Consider the following 15,000-nt stretch of genomic DNA (forward strand, 5'->3'; position numbering starts at 1 on the left):
TATATTTGTATGTACAGTATGTGTGTGTGTGTGTGTGTGTGTGTGTATTTGTAAGAAAGAGCGAAAGAGGCAATGACAGAAAAACTTCAAGGATGGAAGATTATCTATGATGGAGACCTCCTAGTAAATGTAACATTAAAATGTGTGTGTTAGGGAAAGAGAGAGAAAGAGAGAGCCTGTGCTATGCCAAAGAGAGTGTGTGTGAGGACAGCAGAACTTGTCTACAAGTAATCCTTACGACACTGTTTGGGATCAACGGTGTTTGGAAAAATGGGAAAGAAAAATAAACGTGCATTTGAGCAGCTTTCACTCTGAGTGGCTGGATTCCTGTATATACGTCATAGAAAAAAACGTACATGGCAGAACTGTGAGAAAATGTGAGCGTTTTTTTTGTAAGTAGTAGAGAAAATGATGAGGAAACATATGAGCTTTGAAATAAAGTTGCTCAAGCAAAAATTCTCAGGAAAAGCTGTGTTAGTGTCAGTGTGAGTGTGTGTGTGTGTTGGGGGGGGGGGGGGGGGGGGGGGGCACAGTGATGGCTGCTGTCAGATAAAAAGGCCTTGGCCTGCTGTTGAATCTGGGACTAATTAAAGTCAGTGAGAATGTATGCGTATATGTGTGTGTGTGTGTGTGTGTGTGTTTGTGTGTGTGTGTGTGTGTGTGTGTGTGTGTGTGCGCGCGCTTGAGTGGCGCTCTGCTTGTGTGACAGCGCTGCCCAGGCTTTCACAGCTCATTACGCGGCGACCAATCAGAGCGCGGCCAGCGTGACCGATGTTTATTTACACGCTGGAGCCGGAATGGCAGTCATTTGGCAGAGAGGGACCGGCAGCCCGGGGAACACACACACACAGACACACACACACACACACGCTTTGTGCTGCCTGCCACTGGCCACGCAGAAGTGCTCGCCACCGCTGCAGCGAATAAACACACATGCTCAAACACACACACACACACACACACACACACACACACACACACATACACGTGCACATACCTACACACCTACACACACATGCACAGACACAAACACACACATCCCCATGCACATACCCACCCACACACCCACATGCATGCACACACCCTCCTACACACATGTAAACACACACTCATGAATGCACTCACATGTTCACCTACACACACACACACACTCATGAATGCACCCCCAAACACACACACACACACACACACACACACACACACACACACATGAATGCACCCCAAACACACACACACACACACACTCATGAATGCACTCATACGCTCACCTACTGTACACACACACACACTCATCAATGCATCCCCAAACACACACACACTCACTCTCTCACACATATTCCCATGCATGCACACAACCATAAACACACTCACATACACACACAGATACACCCACACATGCACTTGCGCACAGGCACACACACATACACACACACACACACACACACACACACACACGCAGGCAGGCAGCCTTGTGTCACACATGCCACACACAGGCACTTGATTACGCCTCACATCTGCACTCACACACATTGTTTGGTTTGAAAATATAAACGTTCAAACCCTCCGCGACACGTACACAGCTTTGGAGCTGCCTGTCGGCTCGGCAAGAACCAGCTCCGAGAGAAAGATACGTTCAAAAAGTCAGTATATATTTAAATAAGAAGACCCAAGAATCAGTCTGGAATCACATGAAAAATAAATATTTATTAATTACATTTTTTCAACACATAGATTTGGACATATCCATGCAGACCTCGCAGTATTGCAGTCATCACCACAAACAAGGACATTGAACAGAAACACAAACATCTCACAGAAACCGAAAAGGCCAACTCGTCTTCAAAAACACTGGACGGCTCTATGTCACTGTGTGGTCGTACAGTATGCTGCTAGCACACCTGTCCTACCCCTGGTTGTGTCACCGATGTCCAGGTACACTGCAGTGCCTTTGAACCCTGATAAAGACGCAAGTTGTGCTGGGACGACGGCTGGTTCAACAACTAACAATTGACCACTGCTAACAAAATGAAAACCCCCATGACCTGAACCGAACTGGACCCTGAATCATCATCTGTTGAGTCACCTAAAAGCATCATCAGTCCAGTTTACGGGGTTGGTACACTGATGACCATCTCTACAAGAATTCACTTCCTCCTCCTCCTCCACATCTAAATATGGAATCCTCTCACACCCTAAAACGCTGATCCTCTGGTGGCTGGACTGGCCAAAGCGACCGGACAGGCCCAGCCTGTGCCCATCCCCATGCTGTGGGTGTCTGAGCAGTGGAGGGGAGGATGTGATTTAATCTGAAAGGCTGTTTATGCTGCTCTGGAGCCCACGCCACCCGCACGGGTTATGAAAGATCTGACCATGTGAGAGCGTAGTGTGTGTGTGTGTGTGTGTGTGTGTGTGTGTGTGTGTGTGTGTGTATGTGTGTGTGTGTGTGTGTGTGTGTGTGTGTGTGTGTGTACGTGTACGTGTGTGTGTGTGTGTACATGTGTGTGTGTGACAGAGAGAGAGTGTAGGTCTAAATCTAACTTCCTCCAACCACATCCCATTGTTTTGTAAATCACATCTTGTATAATGTTTCGTGACCACAAAAAGGGACCGGAGGCTGTGAAGTCACACAATCTACAGTACGGACACAGGAACGCAAGTCACTCACAGAGGTAAGAATTGTCCGCAATGGCGGCTATTGTTTTTGCTGTGCATGCATTACCATGACGACACACGGCATGACTCTTCTACTCAGATCAGAGAGTCCAGCTGCTCCTCTGGTTCAGCGGAACTGCAGTGAGTAAGTGGGAAAGATCGTCTGCCCACAGACACAGCTAGGGGTCATGTCCTCTCTAATGAGTCCTAAATGAACGGAAAAGTACGACGGTGCGTCTAGCTGTTGCACTGCCACACAGAGACACAGAGACACAGAGACACAAAAGATACCACTACAGTATGTCAGAGATGTCGCTCAAGCATTCGAGCTCTGAAAAGACTTCAGTAGTTCACACTAGTGGTTCACACAAGTACAGTAGATGCTCACACCAGCAGGCCGGCGGTGATTTTAGTATTAGTTGGCTTTGATCACGACACATGAAGGAACCAAAGGCAAGAGTGGGGAGCAAAGCCTTCTAATACTTTAGTTCAATCTACATTGCACAATACAAAAACACATATAATAGTATCCAGCAGGTTGGGAGCACAGGGCACAATCTCACACTACACACATGCAATCACTGAGCAACACAGCTGCACACCATTAGATGACACCTACTCAGAGATATCCTTGCAACACATGGAACACATTGTACAAGCAGCACTGGATACACTGTTGATCATTTGATGCTTTTTTTCATTAAGCTTTAGCATAGCATAGCAAAAAAATAAAAAGAAGCTTGTCAGCGTTAATAGAATTTGTAACATATCAAAGTGTTTTCTTCCATTCATTTACAGATTGTAAAATAGGACCTCTCTGTTTGATACACCACTAAGCCCCGAGACCACTTAGGGAGAGGACTGAAATATTGAAACGTTCAAAATACAGTCATCAGCTTTGCACTTTCTCTGGTCAAGAAATTAAGTGCCATGACTGCCCTCTAGTGGTCAAACTGTGACCACTACATGTTACCAACATGCGCAGAGCAAAAGACACTTGGACGGATAACTTCAGCACTTCTTCATGCCCTATAGACTAAAGCATGCTTTGGTGACAAAAAAGTCAAAACGCAGCAGTCTTGAAGTAAAGTGGACGAGCTACGATACATAACATATAGACTTCAAACTGATCAAATCCGATCACTATTCTCATCAAGATTGTGAGAGCTGTGAATTAATTGTTGATATTTTTCTTTTCACATGCAACAATACAATCTACAATAAGAGTATGATAATCTGAGGAAATCTAAGGAAAATCTGATTGAACATATTCAAAGGCACTTTTACAAAATGGAGAATTCTCTTCGGATCCTAAATAAGGCCACAAACAATAAATGACTGCACTTCTGTGGAAAAAAAGTCACAATAATGGACTTAATGCAAGAGGGTGTAACACAAATAAGGAAGACTAGATTACCAGAGAATGCAAACTCTGAAGATATGTTGCGAGTTCAGAACAAATACGTCAGCAATCGTCACTCTCAAATCGCAATACACACTTCATATTTGACGTGACGACCAAAAAATAAGAACAAACTTCAGGGGGGCAGTATTCTTCAGAGAGGCCAACATGGCCAGCAGTGGGGTTGAGCAGTGGAAGGGAGACTTCATTTACGTAGACTAGGAGCTGGTGTAGTGTATAAGTTGACTGTCAGAGTGGAGAGCAGAGCTATAGGTGTTTTGAGAATGTTGCATGTTTATGTACAGGGTGTGTACAAGTGTGTGTTTGTATATGTGTATGCATGTGTGTATTAATGTATGTGTATATCTGTGTGTATTATATGTGTGTGTATGCGTATGTGTATGCATGTGTATATTGACGTACGCATGTCTGTGTGCATTTATATGCATGTGCGTGTGAGTGTGTGTGTGTGTGTGCTGATATACATTAACAGGGTAGTATGCATTCGTGTTGGAGTCCAAGCCTTGGTTGAAGAGCGCTGTTCTCGTTCTCGTTCTCTCTCTCTCTCTGTCTCACTCCTGTGCCATCTGTTCTATGTGGTCGCTCAGTAGCTTGTATTGCTCTGTCAGCACAGGAAAACACAACTCAGATTCCACTTTACACAAACAACCCTTAGAGCAAAAACAAGCGAGGAGAATTTAATGGAGCAGGCCAGCTGATTTACATCATGTGCTGCTGCATTCCTGACTGAAGATACACTAAAGGTATTCATGTTAAACACAGCTGTATTAGAGCGGTGGGACTGGTGTGTGTGTGTGTGTGTGTGTGTGTGTGTGTGTGTGTGGGACTGGTGTGTGTGGGATAGCGTGTGTGTTACCTTCGTTCAGGTTGCCTATGACGGCCTGCTTCTTCAGGAAGTCATTGCAGAGCTTCTTGCTCAAGCCAAAGGCCAACATGTTGTGGGTGAAGGTTCTAAAGGCAAACACACACACACACACACACACACACACACACACACACACACACACACATCAGGTTGGAGACAAAGACAGATACACACAGAAACATACAACCTCTCACTCTGCTCAATTGACCGATATATCAGAAGGGTACACATGCACACACACACACACACACGCACGTGCGCGCGCACACACACACACACACACACACACTCACCCTAGTTGTCCAAAGGTGATATTCTCATTGAACCTTGATGTGTCGTCTCTCTCCTCCTGGGTCATGTGACACCATTTCTCCCTGCGGGTAAAAAAATGACCACGGTCACTCTCAAGGCCAGTGGTCGGCATGACACCCAAAGATGACAACATGTCAGGGAGGGTATTTTGTCTCTATGGTGACATCCAAACAAAGCCAAGGAGAGGTCACTTCCTGTGAGAGGTCACTCTACGGTCTACACCTCTCATTTCCAATCAAGTTCAACAGAATTCATTTGTTTTTGTTGTGCATTTCCTGTTTGTGTACTAACTAAACTTGTTAATGACTTCACTAACTTAAATAAATAAAATGTGACATGCACTCGATGTAACACAGATGGAAGCTCAGAGTAGGGAAGAAAACAAAAGGCTTTTGTTTAACAAGAGGAGGCACAGTCCACATGATGACTAAAACAAATACACATTGCATCTCCATGCTGTTGTGTGCATGACATACACACATACACACACACTGAAAAAAAGAAACATGGGTGGGCTGATGTGTTTGCATAGTGATGTGTGAATCTGTATGTAAGCCAAAGATGCAAATGGTCAGCAATATATGTGAATATGTGAGGAGGACCTATTAATACATGTGTAAAATAGTAATAAGAAAACTTTCAGAAAACAAAAAACAAACATAGGGAATCACAAAAGTAACTGACATAGACATCATTCAGCCAACAATAAGCGTTTATGCATCACAGCAAGTTGTAACTCAAAGTAAAGCAATTGTATATTAGCAGCAAGACATAAAGACCATGTCCATGAAAACAAGCATAACATACTGAATATCTGGTGAGTGTATCGGGAGGGATGAAAACAATTTCATATAATTTTCAGGATCAGATATATTAGTCTTGCTAAATGGAAAATATGAATTCCTGGAGAATAAGCTTCATGGCTAAAAGAAATCACAGGTGTCTATTTCAATGAAAACAACTAAACTACATCAGCGTGCACTACTTAGTAGCTCATTCCCTGCTATGATGAAATATATATTTTTAAAAACTAGAAAGTGTGATTTTCTTACGAAGCCGCCTCTGGTTTACTGATGGCTTTGCAACTGTCCTGTCAGGGTACGTGCAGACTTAGGCAGATTTTTCGCAGCTGCCGGCGCCCGCTTTACATCATTATCTTATGGAGTAGACCGAGTTTTCAAAAAAAAAAGTCCTCGGCTTCTTTGAACGTGATCGCGGGCATCTTTTTCTGCAACTCAGAGCTGTTTTTGAAGTTGAGAAATATTCAACTTCTAGCACCCTACACAGTATATCACGCTGTTTTTTTTGACAGCTGAACAATCACAAGCCGATACTTTGCATATCACAAAAAGATGCCTCCGGCTGCTTTTTGGAGCAAAACGATAGCATATTTTTTAAACTGAAAAAGGGGTCTGCACAACTTTTCTTGTCAGAAAAAGAAGCCAAGTCTGAACGTGTCCATATTCACACACCTGCATAGTTTGGATCGCTTATTCATATTAGCTCAAGGTGAATAAGTGGGAAGTTATGCACTTCCTTCTCCTTGACATGATGTTACGAATATAGTAGTCTCAGTCTGTCATGTAGACTAGAGTGTCATGGTAATGACAAACCTTATTAGTTCTGCAAAAAGGTACTGACACTTAATTAAGCACCAAGTACACAGTAAGTAATGATGTAATGATGATAAAATAATAAATACATTTGTAGTACACAGTAAGTACACTACAAATAAATTAGTGATTGTCATGATAATGACAAACCTTATTGGTACAGAAACGGTCACTGTGCAAATAGCTATAAATAGCTACAAAATAGCACAATAACAATAAGATTATAAATAATTATAACGTTATGCAATAATTAATTGCATAATAATAGTATGATTAGAAATAGCAATAGCACAACATATACTACAAATGCTAAAGGAGCTCAAGGACTCTCTCTGAGGCGAATACCCAACCTGTGATGTCCCCCACAGAGAGCTTAAACAACAGGCAGCGTCCCCCAGGTAGAGGACTCGGCATGTACCCATGCAACATGCAATACAGCCATGGAGAGAGACCACACCGACCCTGACCTTTACGCGTCGATACATCTCAGAGCTTTCTCACTGTTGCTAACTCACTTACTGTGACAAGGGAGGCGAAGGGGGGGGGGGGGGGGGGGCATTAATTTGTCTTCATTACTGGGTTGTTTGTCAAACACCTGCTGATCTGTGTCTAGCTATCACACCCACACGCCACAATATCAAAAAGAACCAAAGGGTATACAAATGATCTTTTTCGTTCTAAGTAAGATCATTCATAGGTGGTGTATGATTTTACCAAATATAACAACATGATAAATAAATGCACAATCAAAAACAAAGCAGAGACTTACTGACCCAAAAATAATAAACAAAACTTAAAAAAATCCAAACAATGATGTCCAAAATCTTGCAAACAGGCACAACCTTTTCAATTTGTTTCAAGACTTGCACAAAAACAATCACCACAACTGACATCAATGCACCATTAAAACACAGATTATACCAGCAGCCATAATGAATAACATAACACCCAGCTGGCGCCTTTGTTCACACCAGACAGATAGGATGTGAACACCACTTGACACTAACTGTGGTCAGTATGACCTGACATCGAGGACTGGCCTCGTGCTGCTACAGGGATTACACGGCTGCTTCACTTCCCAAACTATCAGACTAAGGCTCTCACATGATGAGTGTCCTCCCTCCCTCCCTCCCTCCCTCTATCTCTCTCTATCGCTACGTATGATACTCTCTTTTCAGACTCATGTTTCTCTATCTATCACCTGCCTCCATCTCTCTCTCTCTCTCTCTCTCGCACTCTCTCTCTCTCTCTCTCTCTCTCTCTCTCGATGTTCAATGAACAGAATGAAGGACAGACCTCTCGTCTTTCTCTTCCTCAGCTGTGAGCCTGTGAGGCAGTGAGGCAGAAGAAGACAGAGGGTTAAACACACACACACGCACACACACACGCACACGCACACACACACACACACACACACACACACACACACACACACACACACACACACACACACACGCACACACAGGCATACACAGTCACACATGTGGAGTCCACATTGTGGACATAGGTGTATGTGTAGGAGTGTGTGTGTGTGTGTGTGTGTGTGTGTGTGTGTGTGTGTGTGTGTGTGTGTGTGTGTATGTGTGTGTGTGTGTGTGTGTGTGTGTGAGTGAAAAAGAGAGACTTCACACCATCAAACACACAGCAGCAGGATCAGGAGCAGGAGAAGCCTCAGGGTTCACAGGAGAGACGAAACAACATTAGCACTCACTCACACATACGCTGATAACCTTTCTCTCACATGATCTCTATCGCATACACACACACACACACACACAGAGACAGACAGACAGACAGATCTCTCACTCACTGAACCAGCACATGTACAGAATGCACACACACAAACACACAGACCTCTCACTGATTGAACCAACACATGTACAGAATACACTTCTGCATACACATTTCCATTCTTAAAAATGTGATAAATATCAATTTAACTTAGCTACTGTCCAACGCAGACTGAAGGCTGCTTGAGTTGCATGCATGTCTAAACCCTTTCATCAGTATATGTGTTCTGTGAGGATCAGGCTGGCACTCTGGTGCTACTCTCAGACTCCGGTTCTCTGGTTCTCTGGTTCGTACCTGGTGGTGGGGGACATCTTCCTCCTCTCGCAATGGACGGCGTCAAAGAACGCTGCGTTCCAGAACCGTAGCGTATGCCTGTGTTTGGGGCATGAGAAAAATCATGTCAAAAAAACGTTCTTCACATAAACTCACAATGTAAAAAAAAACGCTTTAAACTTTTAAAAAGCCAACACATTTATCGGCTAAGCGCCTTCTTCAGCATATGCCTTTCACAGGGAATTTGGATCTTTATGGTAAGTTTTTTTTACATTATTTACTTTTATTCTTAAATGACTTTTATTCTTAAATGATTCTGTTCCAAGAGCACCAGGGATACCATCAACACTCCTACTCGCTTTCACTCATCGAAACTGATGCTCTAGTCTTTCACCGGGATACAAACACGTCATCACTGGATAGAGGGATCACAGTGCGGATTTGAGCGAAAGTGTTAGTGTATAACCCACGTCATGTCCTGGAAAAATTTTGCCACAAGCAACATAACTGAACATTCTGCAAACCACAGTGTTATCAACTTGGCAGTTGGGGAGCTATCTCAGCCAGCTGGATAAAGTAATTCAGTGCCTGGACTCTTTTCTTGTGCTTTTGCTCTCTTAAGTGGGAAAAAGGGGCTATATCTCTCCAAAAGTATGACAAATGGGACTAAATCAGTCTAACATCAGTGTATGATCTCTGTATTTCAACATTTTATTTTAACTACCATATCTAAATCATATTACATACATACTGTACTATATCCATAGAAGGAAAATGCATCAACCATGGACTATACATTCGTTCAATGGTATCAACCAATTTGTGGTATTCCAATGCGCCCAACCTTGAGGGAGTCAAGTCCTCAAATAAGGACAGAACATTAATCTTGACACACTGAAAAAAAATGAAGGGCAACAATAAAACATAAACATAAACATGAATACAAAGCATACAAACCCCCAAACACAGCCCAAGATATTTATAGCAAGAGCTCACCAGTCAATCCACCTGTCAGAGGGAACAGGCTTAGCTCATTTCTAAGCAGAGCTAGACTGCTTGCTCGTGCTAACTCAGTTGCTGCAGTTGGTTACACTGATACAGAGTTATCACATGGCTGTGGGTAACCACACAAATGAGCCAGCAAAGGGTTTATGGGGGGTTTCAGACAAGGGCTTCCTCACCATATGGGCTGCTGTTTGAGGTGGGTGTACAGGTACACCTTCTCTGGCTTTTTCTCCTCAGGTGGCTCTGGGGAGGTTAAGACAGGTGAGAACAAGGACAGGTGAGAACACGAAACACACGTCAGAACGCTGCATGTCTTAGAGGAGAAGGAGGAGGAGAAGGAGGAGGAGAAAGAGGAGGTGGATGAGGAGGCGAGGTAGCGAGGAGGGGAGGTGGGAAAGATGTGGCAGTGGAGACGGAGGAAGTGGCACAGTGAGCAGAGGGCATGAGAACCAGCACAGAGTCAAGGAGAGCAGAGGACATTTTGGATTCCATTTTGTTGCTGAGAAGACATGACACATGCTCGTTTGCATCACTCAGGTAGAGCCAGAGACCATCATGCAGAGTGACAGAATGACTTTTGTGTCGATGCATTTTATCCTGGCAACAGCAAATATGAGTAACTTTAGCACATACAGGCTATATCAGCTAAATGAAAAATACATGAAACGATGTAATACGGCCACCCTGACACATAACACATTCATAACAGAACAATACAGACAAACACCAAATGAGATGCCCTAATTTAAATGATAATGACAAAATGTCTTCAGTCTAACTGAAGCTAATGTCAGAACTTGCTCCTCATCATTTAAAGTAGGGTCCGTCATGTTAAAGGTTCCCCTCGGTGGAGGAGGCAGATGGCGTACCTGGAGTTTTGGGCTTCCCCTCACCTGGACTCACAGGTTCTCTGTCAGGAGAGGGAGAGAGAGAGAGAGAGAGAGAGAGGGGGGGGAGAGAGAGAGAGAGAGAGAGAGAGAGAGAGAGAGAGAGAGAGAGAGAGAGAGAGAGAGAGAGAGAGGGGGGGGGGAGAGAGGGGGGGAGAGGGAGAGAGAGAGAGAGAAAAGCATTACGTGTTTGGGCACCAACTGAGCATGCTCAGGTTATAGACATATGGAGCCATCAGCAGGAGAATTTTCCCCTGCCGCAAACATCCTGAATGGACTAACATAGGTGTGTTTCTTCTGTGTGTGTGTGTGTGTGTGTGTGTGTGTGTGTGTGTGTGTGTGTGTGTGTGTGTGTGTGTGTGTGTGTGTGTGTGTGTGTGTGTGTGTGTGTGTGTGTGTGTGTGTGAGAGAGGCGGAGGCAGATCCGTGGTATTAAAGACTTTGAAGTGGAGACAATGGGATTGAGAAAGAGGGAAAAGAGTAACGGAAGCAAAGGAATAAGTGTGTGAAAAGAGAGGTAAGGTGCAAGGAAGAGGTGAGGGAAAGGCGGCAAGTGAAGAGAAGGTACAAACCAAATCAGTGTTATGAGATGGAAGGAGAGAGGCAAAGGGAAAGAGTGTGTGTGCGAGTGAGGAAAAAAGAGCAAATGACTGCAAGAGTGATAGACAGACAAAACAGGTGTGTGTGTGTGTGTGTGTGTGTGTGTGTGAGAGAGAGAGAGAGAGACAGAGAGAGAAAGAATGAGAAGGAGAGTGAGAGAGAGCGAGAGGGAGAGAGAGAAAGAGAAAGAGAGCGAGAGGGAGAGAGAGAATGAGAGCGAGAGAGCGAGCATGAGAAAATGAGTGAGAGAATGAGAGGATGAAAGAGAGAGAAAGAGAGAGAGAGCAAGGGAGGGAGAGAGAATGAGAGAGTGACAGAAAGAGAGCCAGAGAAGGAGAAGCAATGAGACAGAATGAGAGAGAGAGAGAGAGAGAGAGAGCAAGGGAATGAGAGAGAATGAGAGAGAGTGAGAGAAAGAGAGAGAGAGAGAGAGAGAGAGACAGGCTGGTGAGAGCGCTTACTCATTCTTGCGGGCAGATGGTCCTCTCAGCTTGCTCTCCAGGCCCCCAAAGAAGCCCTTGACTGAGGGCTGACTGGCTGAGGTCGTCTTCAGCAGTTTCTCGGCCATGTCCTTCTTGCCTGAGAGCCAGGTGTTGGCACTCCGCAGGTACGAGTCGATCCCTGCGCTCGGACGCTCCAGAAGCTCTGTGGGCGACAGCTGCGACTTACCTACGCAAAACAAAGCCCGAGATGAGTCTCGCACATCTACGAGGCCCACGCCATACGCTAGAGACATACAATGTATACAAAGGTACAGGGAAAAGCAGTGATTGTTTTTTTGCCAGAGACCCTTATTTTAGCTTTGTAATTAAATATCTGCCTCCTACACCACTGTCAGGATGCACAAAGAACATCTGCTTTCCTTTCATGCTCAACTACTAATTGCTGGAAGCAACTGCTGTTATTTGGAGAGTGAATATGGTACTGTAACTTCTGCAAATAGGCACATTCTTGCTTCAAACCAGCTCGGCAAGGACCACGCACGAACAACAAACAGCCATCACAGGGGGTGAGATTAGACATGGCTGACATTTTCGACAACTGAGCGTGTACAAATACTGAGCTTGCTGGGCATGGAAACAAACACACACATACACACACACACACACACACACACACACACACACACACACACACATGTGTCACACAGACACACACACACACACACACACACGTGTCACAGACAAGCCCTTTTCTGAGGTGACTCACTGCCCCTCACGTGCGAGCAGCTTTGATCAAACACACAACATCTGCTTCTCCTCTCACCCATGTGGTAGTACGTGAAGCACATGGTCATCAGGTTCTTCGCAGGACCGTAATCGTCCATCTGGTGGCACCTGTAAGTCAACAACACGGCAGAGTCAGCACCACTGGTCAGTGTGCCCGAGAAGACCACAGCTGGACCGGTACGAGACGCCCTCCTCTGTGCCAGAGCTGACCTCACTTTTGGCCCTTTGTGGACATGAACACGTACTGTACATGTAAGAGCAACTTGCTGAAATGTCACTATTGAGAGCAAAGATCATAGAGCGTTCCGCTCTAGAATCTTTGATTGAGAGCGACTCAACTTTAAGACCATTCTGTGTGAAATGGGACTGATACTTGGAATGCTTTCATTTCAACGCTCCAAATGAGTGAAGCGTGTAATCACCCCCATTTAGACCATTTCCATCCCTGATTATTGTCCCCAAAGATTTATCTGACTTCTGGCGGAGAGAGACTATGTTAGATGGTAGAACATGGAGACAGAACACACACATTGCACCAACTGAAAAAGCAAACGCAGAAGGCCTCAGGAAACGTGCAGGAAGTCAAGCTGAAGAGCAACTTCCAGGAATGTGGTCCGGAGCATGATCAGGCCTCTAATCTACTTTCAGCACACGGTCTGAGGCCGAGGCCAACACACACACACACACACACACACACACACACACACACACAAAGACACAACACACACACACACACACACACACACACACACACACACACACACACACACACACTGCATAATAGTGTAAGCCTCTGATGTGATGTGAGGAATGACTTACTCATACAGCACCACAGCAAAGGATTGCACCAGTCTGTAGAAGGTCTGCTCGCTCACACACTTGGAGTTGCACCTCTGCAAAGACAACATTTCCCAAAGTTCATCAGCAATTTCGTTTGGAGTGTGAGAAAATGCTGCGCCATCGATCTGAATTAACTACGAGAGATGAAAGGGATCAAGTGTAAAACCATCCTGTGTCTCTTCACATACCTGTGCACTGACATATCGGGCAAACCACTCCCTGCCTTTGTTGCCCGTCTCTCCACTGCACAGCTCCCCGAAGCGCGCCTTCTCCTCATGGTCAAAGTCCTCCCTGAACAAAAAAAGAAAGAGAACAAAACAAAAGAGAAAGAGAGAGAGAAAGAGAGAGAGGGAGAGAACGTTTTGTTTTCGAGTAAACAAAACCAACTGGTAATCACAATGGCTGACCTCTCGACTCAATACTTAGTTTATGCAACACTGGCATTCTAAGCAACGTGGCCTTGGCACTGCCTCCAAAGTACCCGACTACAGCAGGGCACTGCTTAGCGCTTCTCAACGAGATTACCTTTTAGTCCCCTCATAACAACAACATAGTGCACACCTCTCTCATTATGGAGGAAGGCAATGAGCCAGCACTTAATGCATCGTATGGAAGGGGTTCGAAACCTTTTTGGGCCGGTGACCTCATTTTGATATCACAAAACGTTGGCGATCCCAATCTTTCACAAACATCTTTGTTGTAACATCCAGTACGAGATCAGTGCTAATTCGTAACATTTGCACGTCTGGATATTTGGCTACTTTGTTTGGAACATTGATCAAGCATGATTACATCAATTAAACATCTCATGCAGGCTGTCGAAGTTTATTTTGATGTAGCCAGATTGTAATGAAGGATCCAATTAGTTGCTCAACTTGGATATAATGGGGGTTTTATTTTTATTTTTATTTAATGTATGTATGTATGTATATTTGTATGTACTGTACTGGTCAATTTTAAGATTTTAAGACCCAATATCTCAGGTGACCCCATTTGAATTTCAGGTGACTCCACATGGGGTCCTGAGCCCGAGGTTGGGAAACGATGACGTGAGGTAACGTCTCACCTGCCGTTGAACACCTTCTCCACGTAGGCCTTGACGAACTGTCTCTTCTCCGTGTGCTCCTCGTCCTCCCCGCTGTGGGTGGACGAGCACGAGGAGCGGCGCGACGCCTGCGACAGGCGCGAGGGCGACTCGGTGGCGTCGTTCTCGCTGTCGGCGGACTCGGTGGCGTCGCTGTCGCCATCGCCGTTAGCGTTAGCGTTAGCGTCAGCGTCAGCGTCGCCGGCCTCCCCGGTGAGGTCGCCGGCGGGGGCCACGGAGGGCGCGAGCGGAGAGGGCAGGATGGGCGAGGGCAGGAGGCCCTGCGTGGCGAACACGTCCGGCTGGAGGAGCAGGGTGGTGCTACCGCCGGTGCCGAAGGAGGAGATGGGCGCCGGGCTCTGGCCGCTGGAGGGGAGGTCGAAGTCGATGAGGTTGCCCTCCACCAGCCCCTCCATACTGCTGGCC

The 15,000-nt window shown here is 45.3% G+C and overlaps 1 protein-coding gene across 2 annotated transcripts in view; it reads right to left on the reverse strand.

Annotated features, from left to right (window-relative positions):
• Positions 1-1,684: 1,684 nt before the first annotated feature.
• The window catches only part of kiaa0513 (KIAA0513 ortholog), a 21,467-nt gene continuing 8,151 nt past the window's right edge, over positions 1,685-15,000 (reverse strand). Inside the window, exons 2-13 of one of the 2 annotated variants that reach the window (XM_062547569.1) lie at positions 14,557-15,000; positions 13,679-13,781; positions 13,470-13,543; positions 12,688-12,758; positions 11,883-12,090; positions 10,804-10,844; positions 10,111-10,177; positions 8,951-9,028; positions 8,162-8,191; positions 5,234-5,314; positions 4,932-5,026; positions 1,685-4,676 (exon numbers count right to left, since the gene is read on the reverse strand). The exon at positions 14,557-15,000 is cut by the window's right edge and continues 147 nt beyond it. In XM_062547569.1, coding sequence (XP_062403553.1) covers positions 4,627-4,676; positions 4,932-5,026; positions 5,234-5,314; positions 8,162-8,191; positions 8,951-9,028; positions 10,111-10,177; positions 10,804-10,844; positions 11,883-12,090; positions 12,688-12,758; positions 13,470-13,543; positions 13,679-13,781; positions 14,557-14,990 — 1,332 coding nt within the window. In that variant the 5' untranslated portion in view covers positions 14,991-15,000 and the 3' untranslated portion in view covers positions 1,685-4,626. The remainder of the gene's footprint in view (positions 4,677-4,931; positions 5,027-5,233; positions 5,315-8,161; positions 8,192-8,950; positions 9,029-10,110; positions 10,178-10,803; positions 10,845-11,882; positions 12,091-12,687; positions 12,759-13,469; positions 13,544-13,678; positions 13,782-14,556) is intronic. The other variant, XM_062547570.1, reaches the window with a different exon arrangement.

The sequence above is a fragment of the Sardina pilchardus genome, chromosome 10 (assembly GCF_963854185.1).
Source record: "Sardina pilchardus chromosome 10, fSarPil1.1, whole genome shotgun sequence".
NCBI lineage: Eukaryota > Metazoa > Chordata > Actinopteri > Clupeiformes > Clupeidae > Sardina > Sardina pilchardus.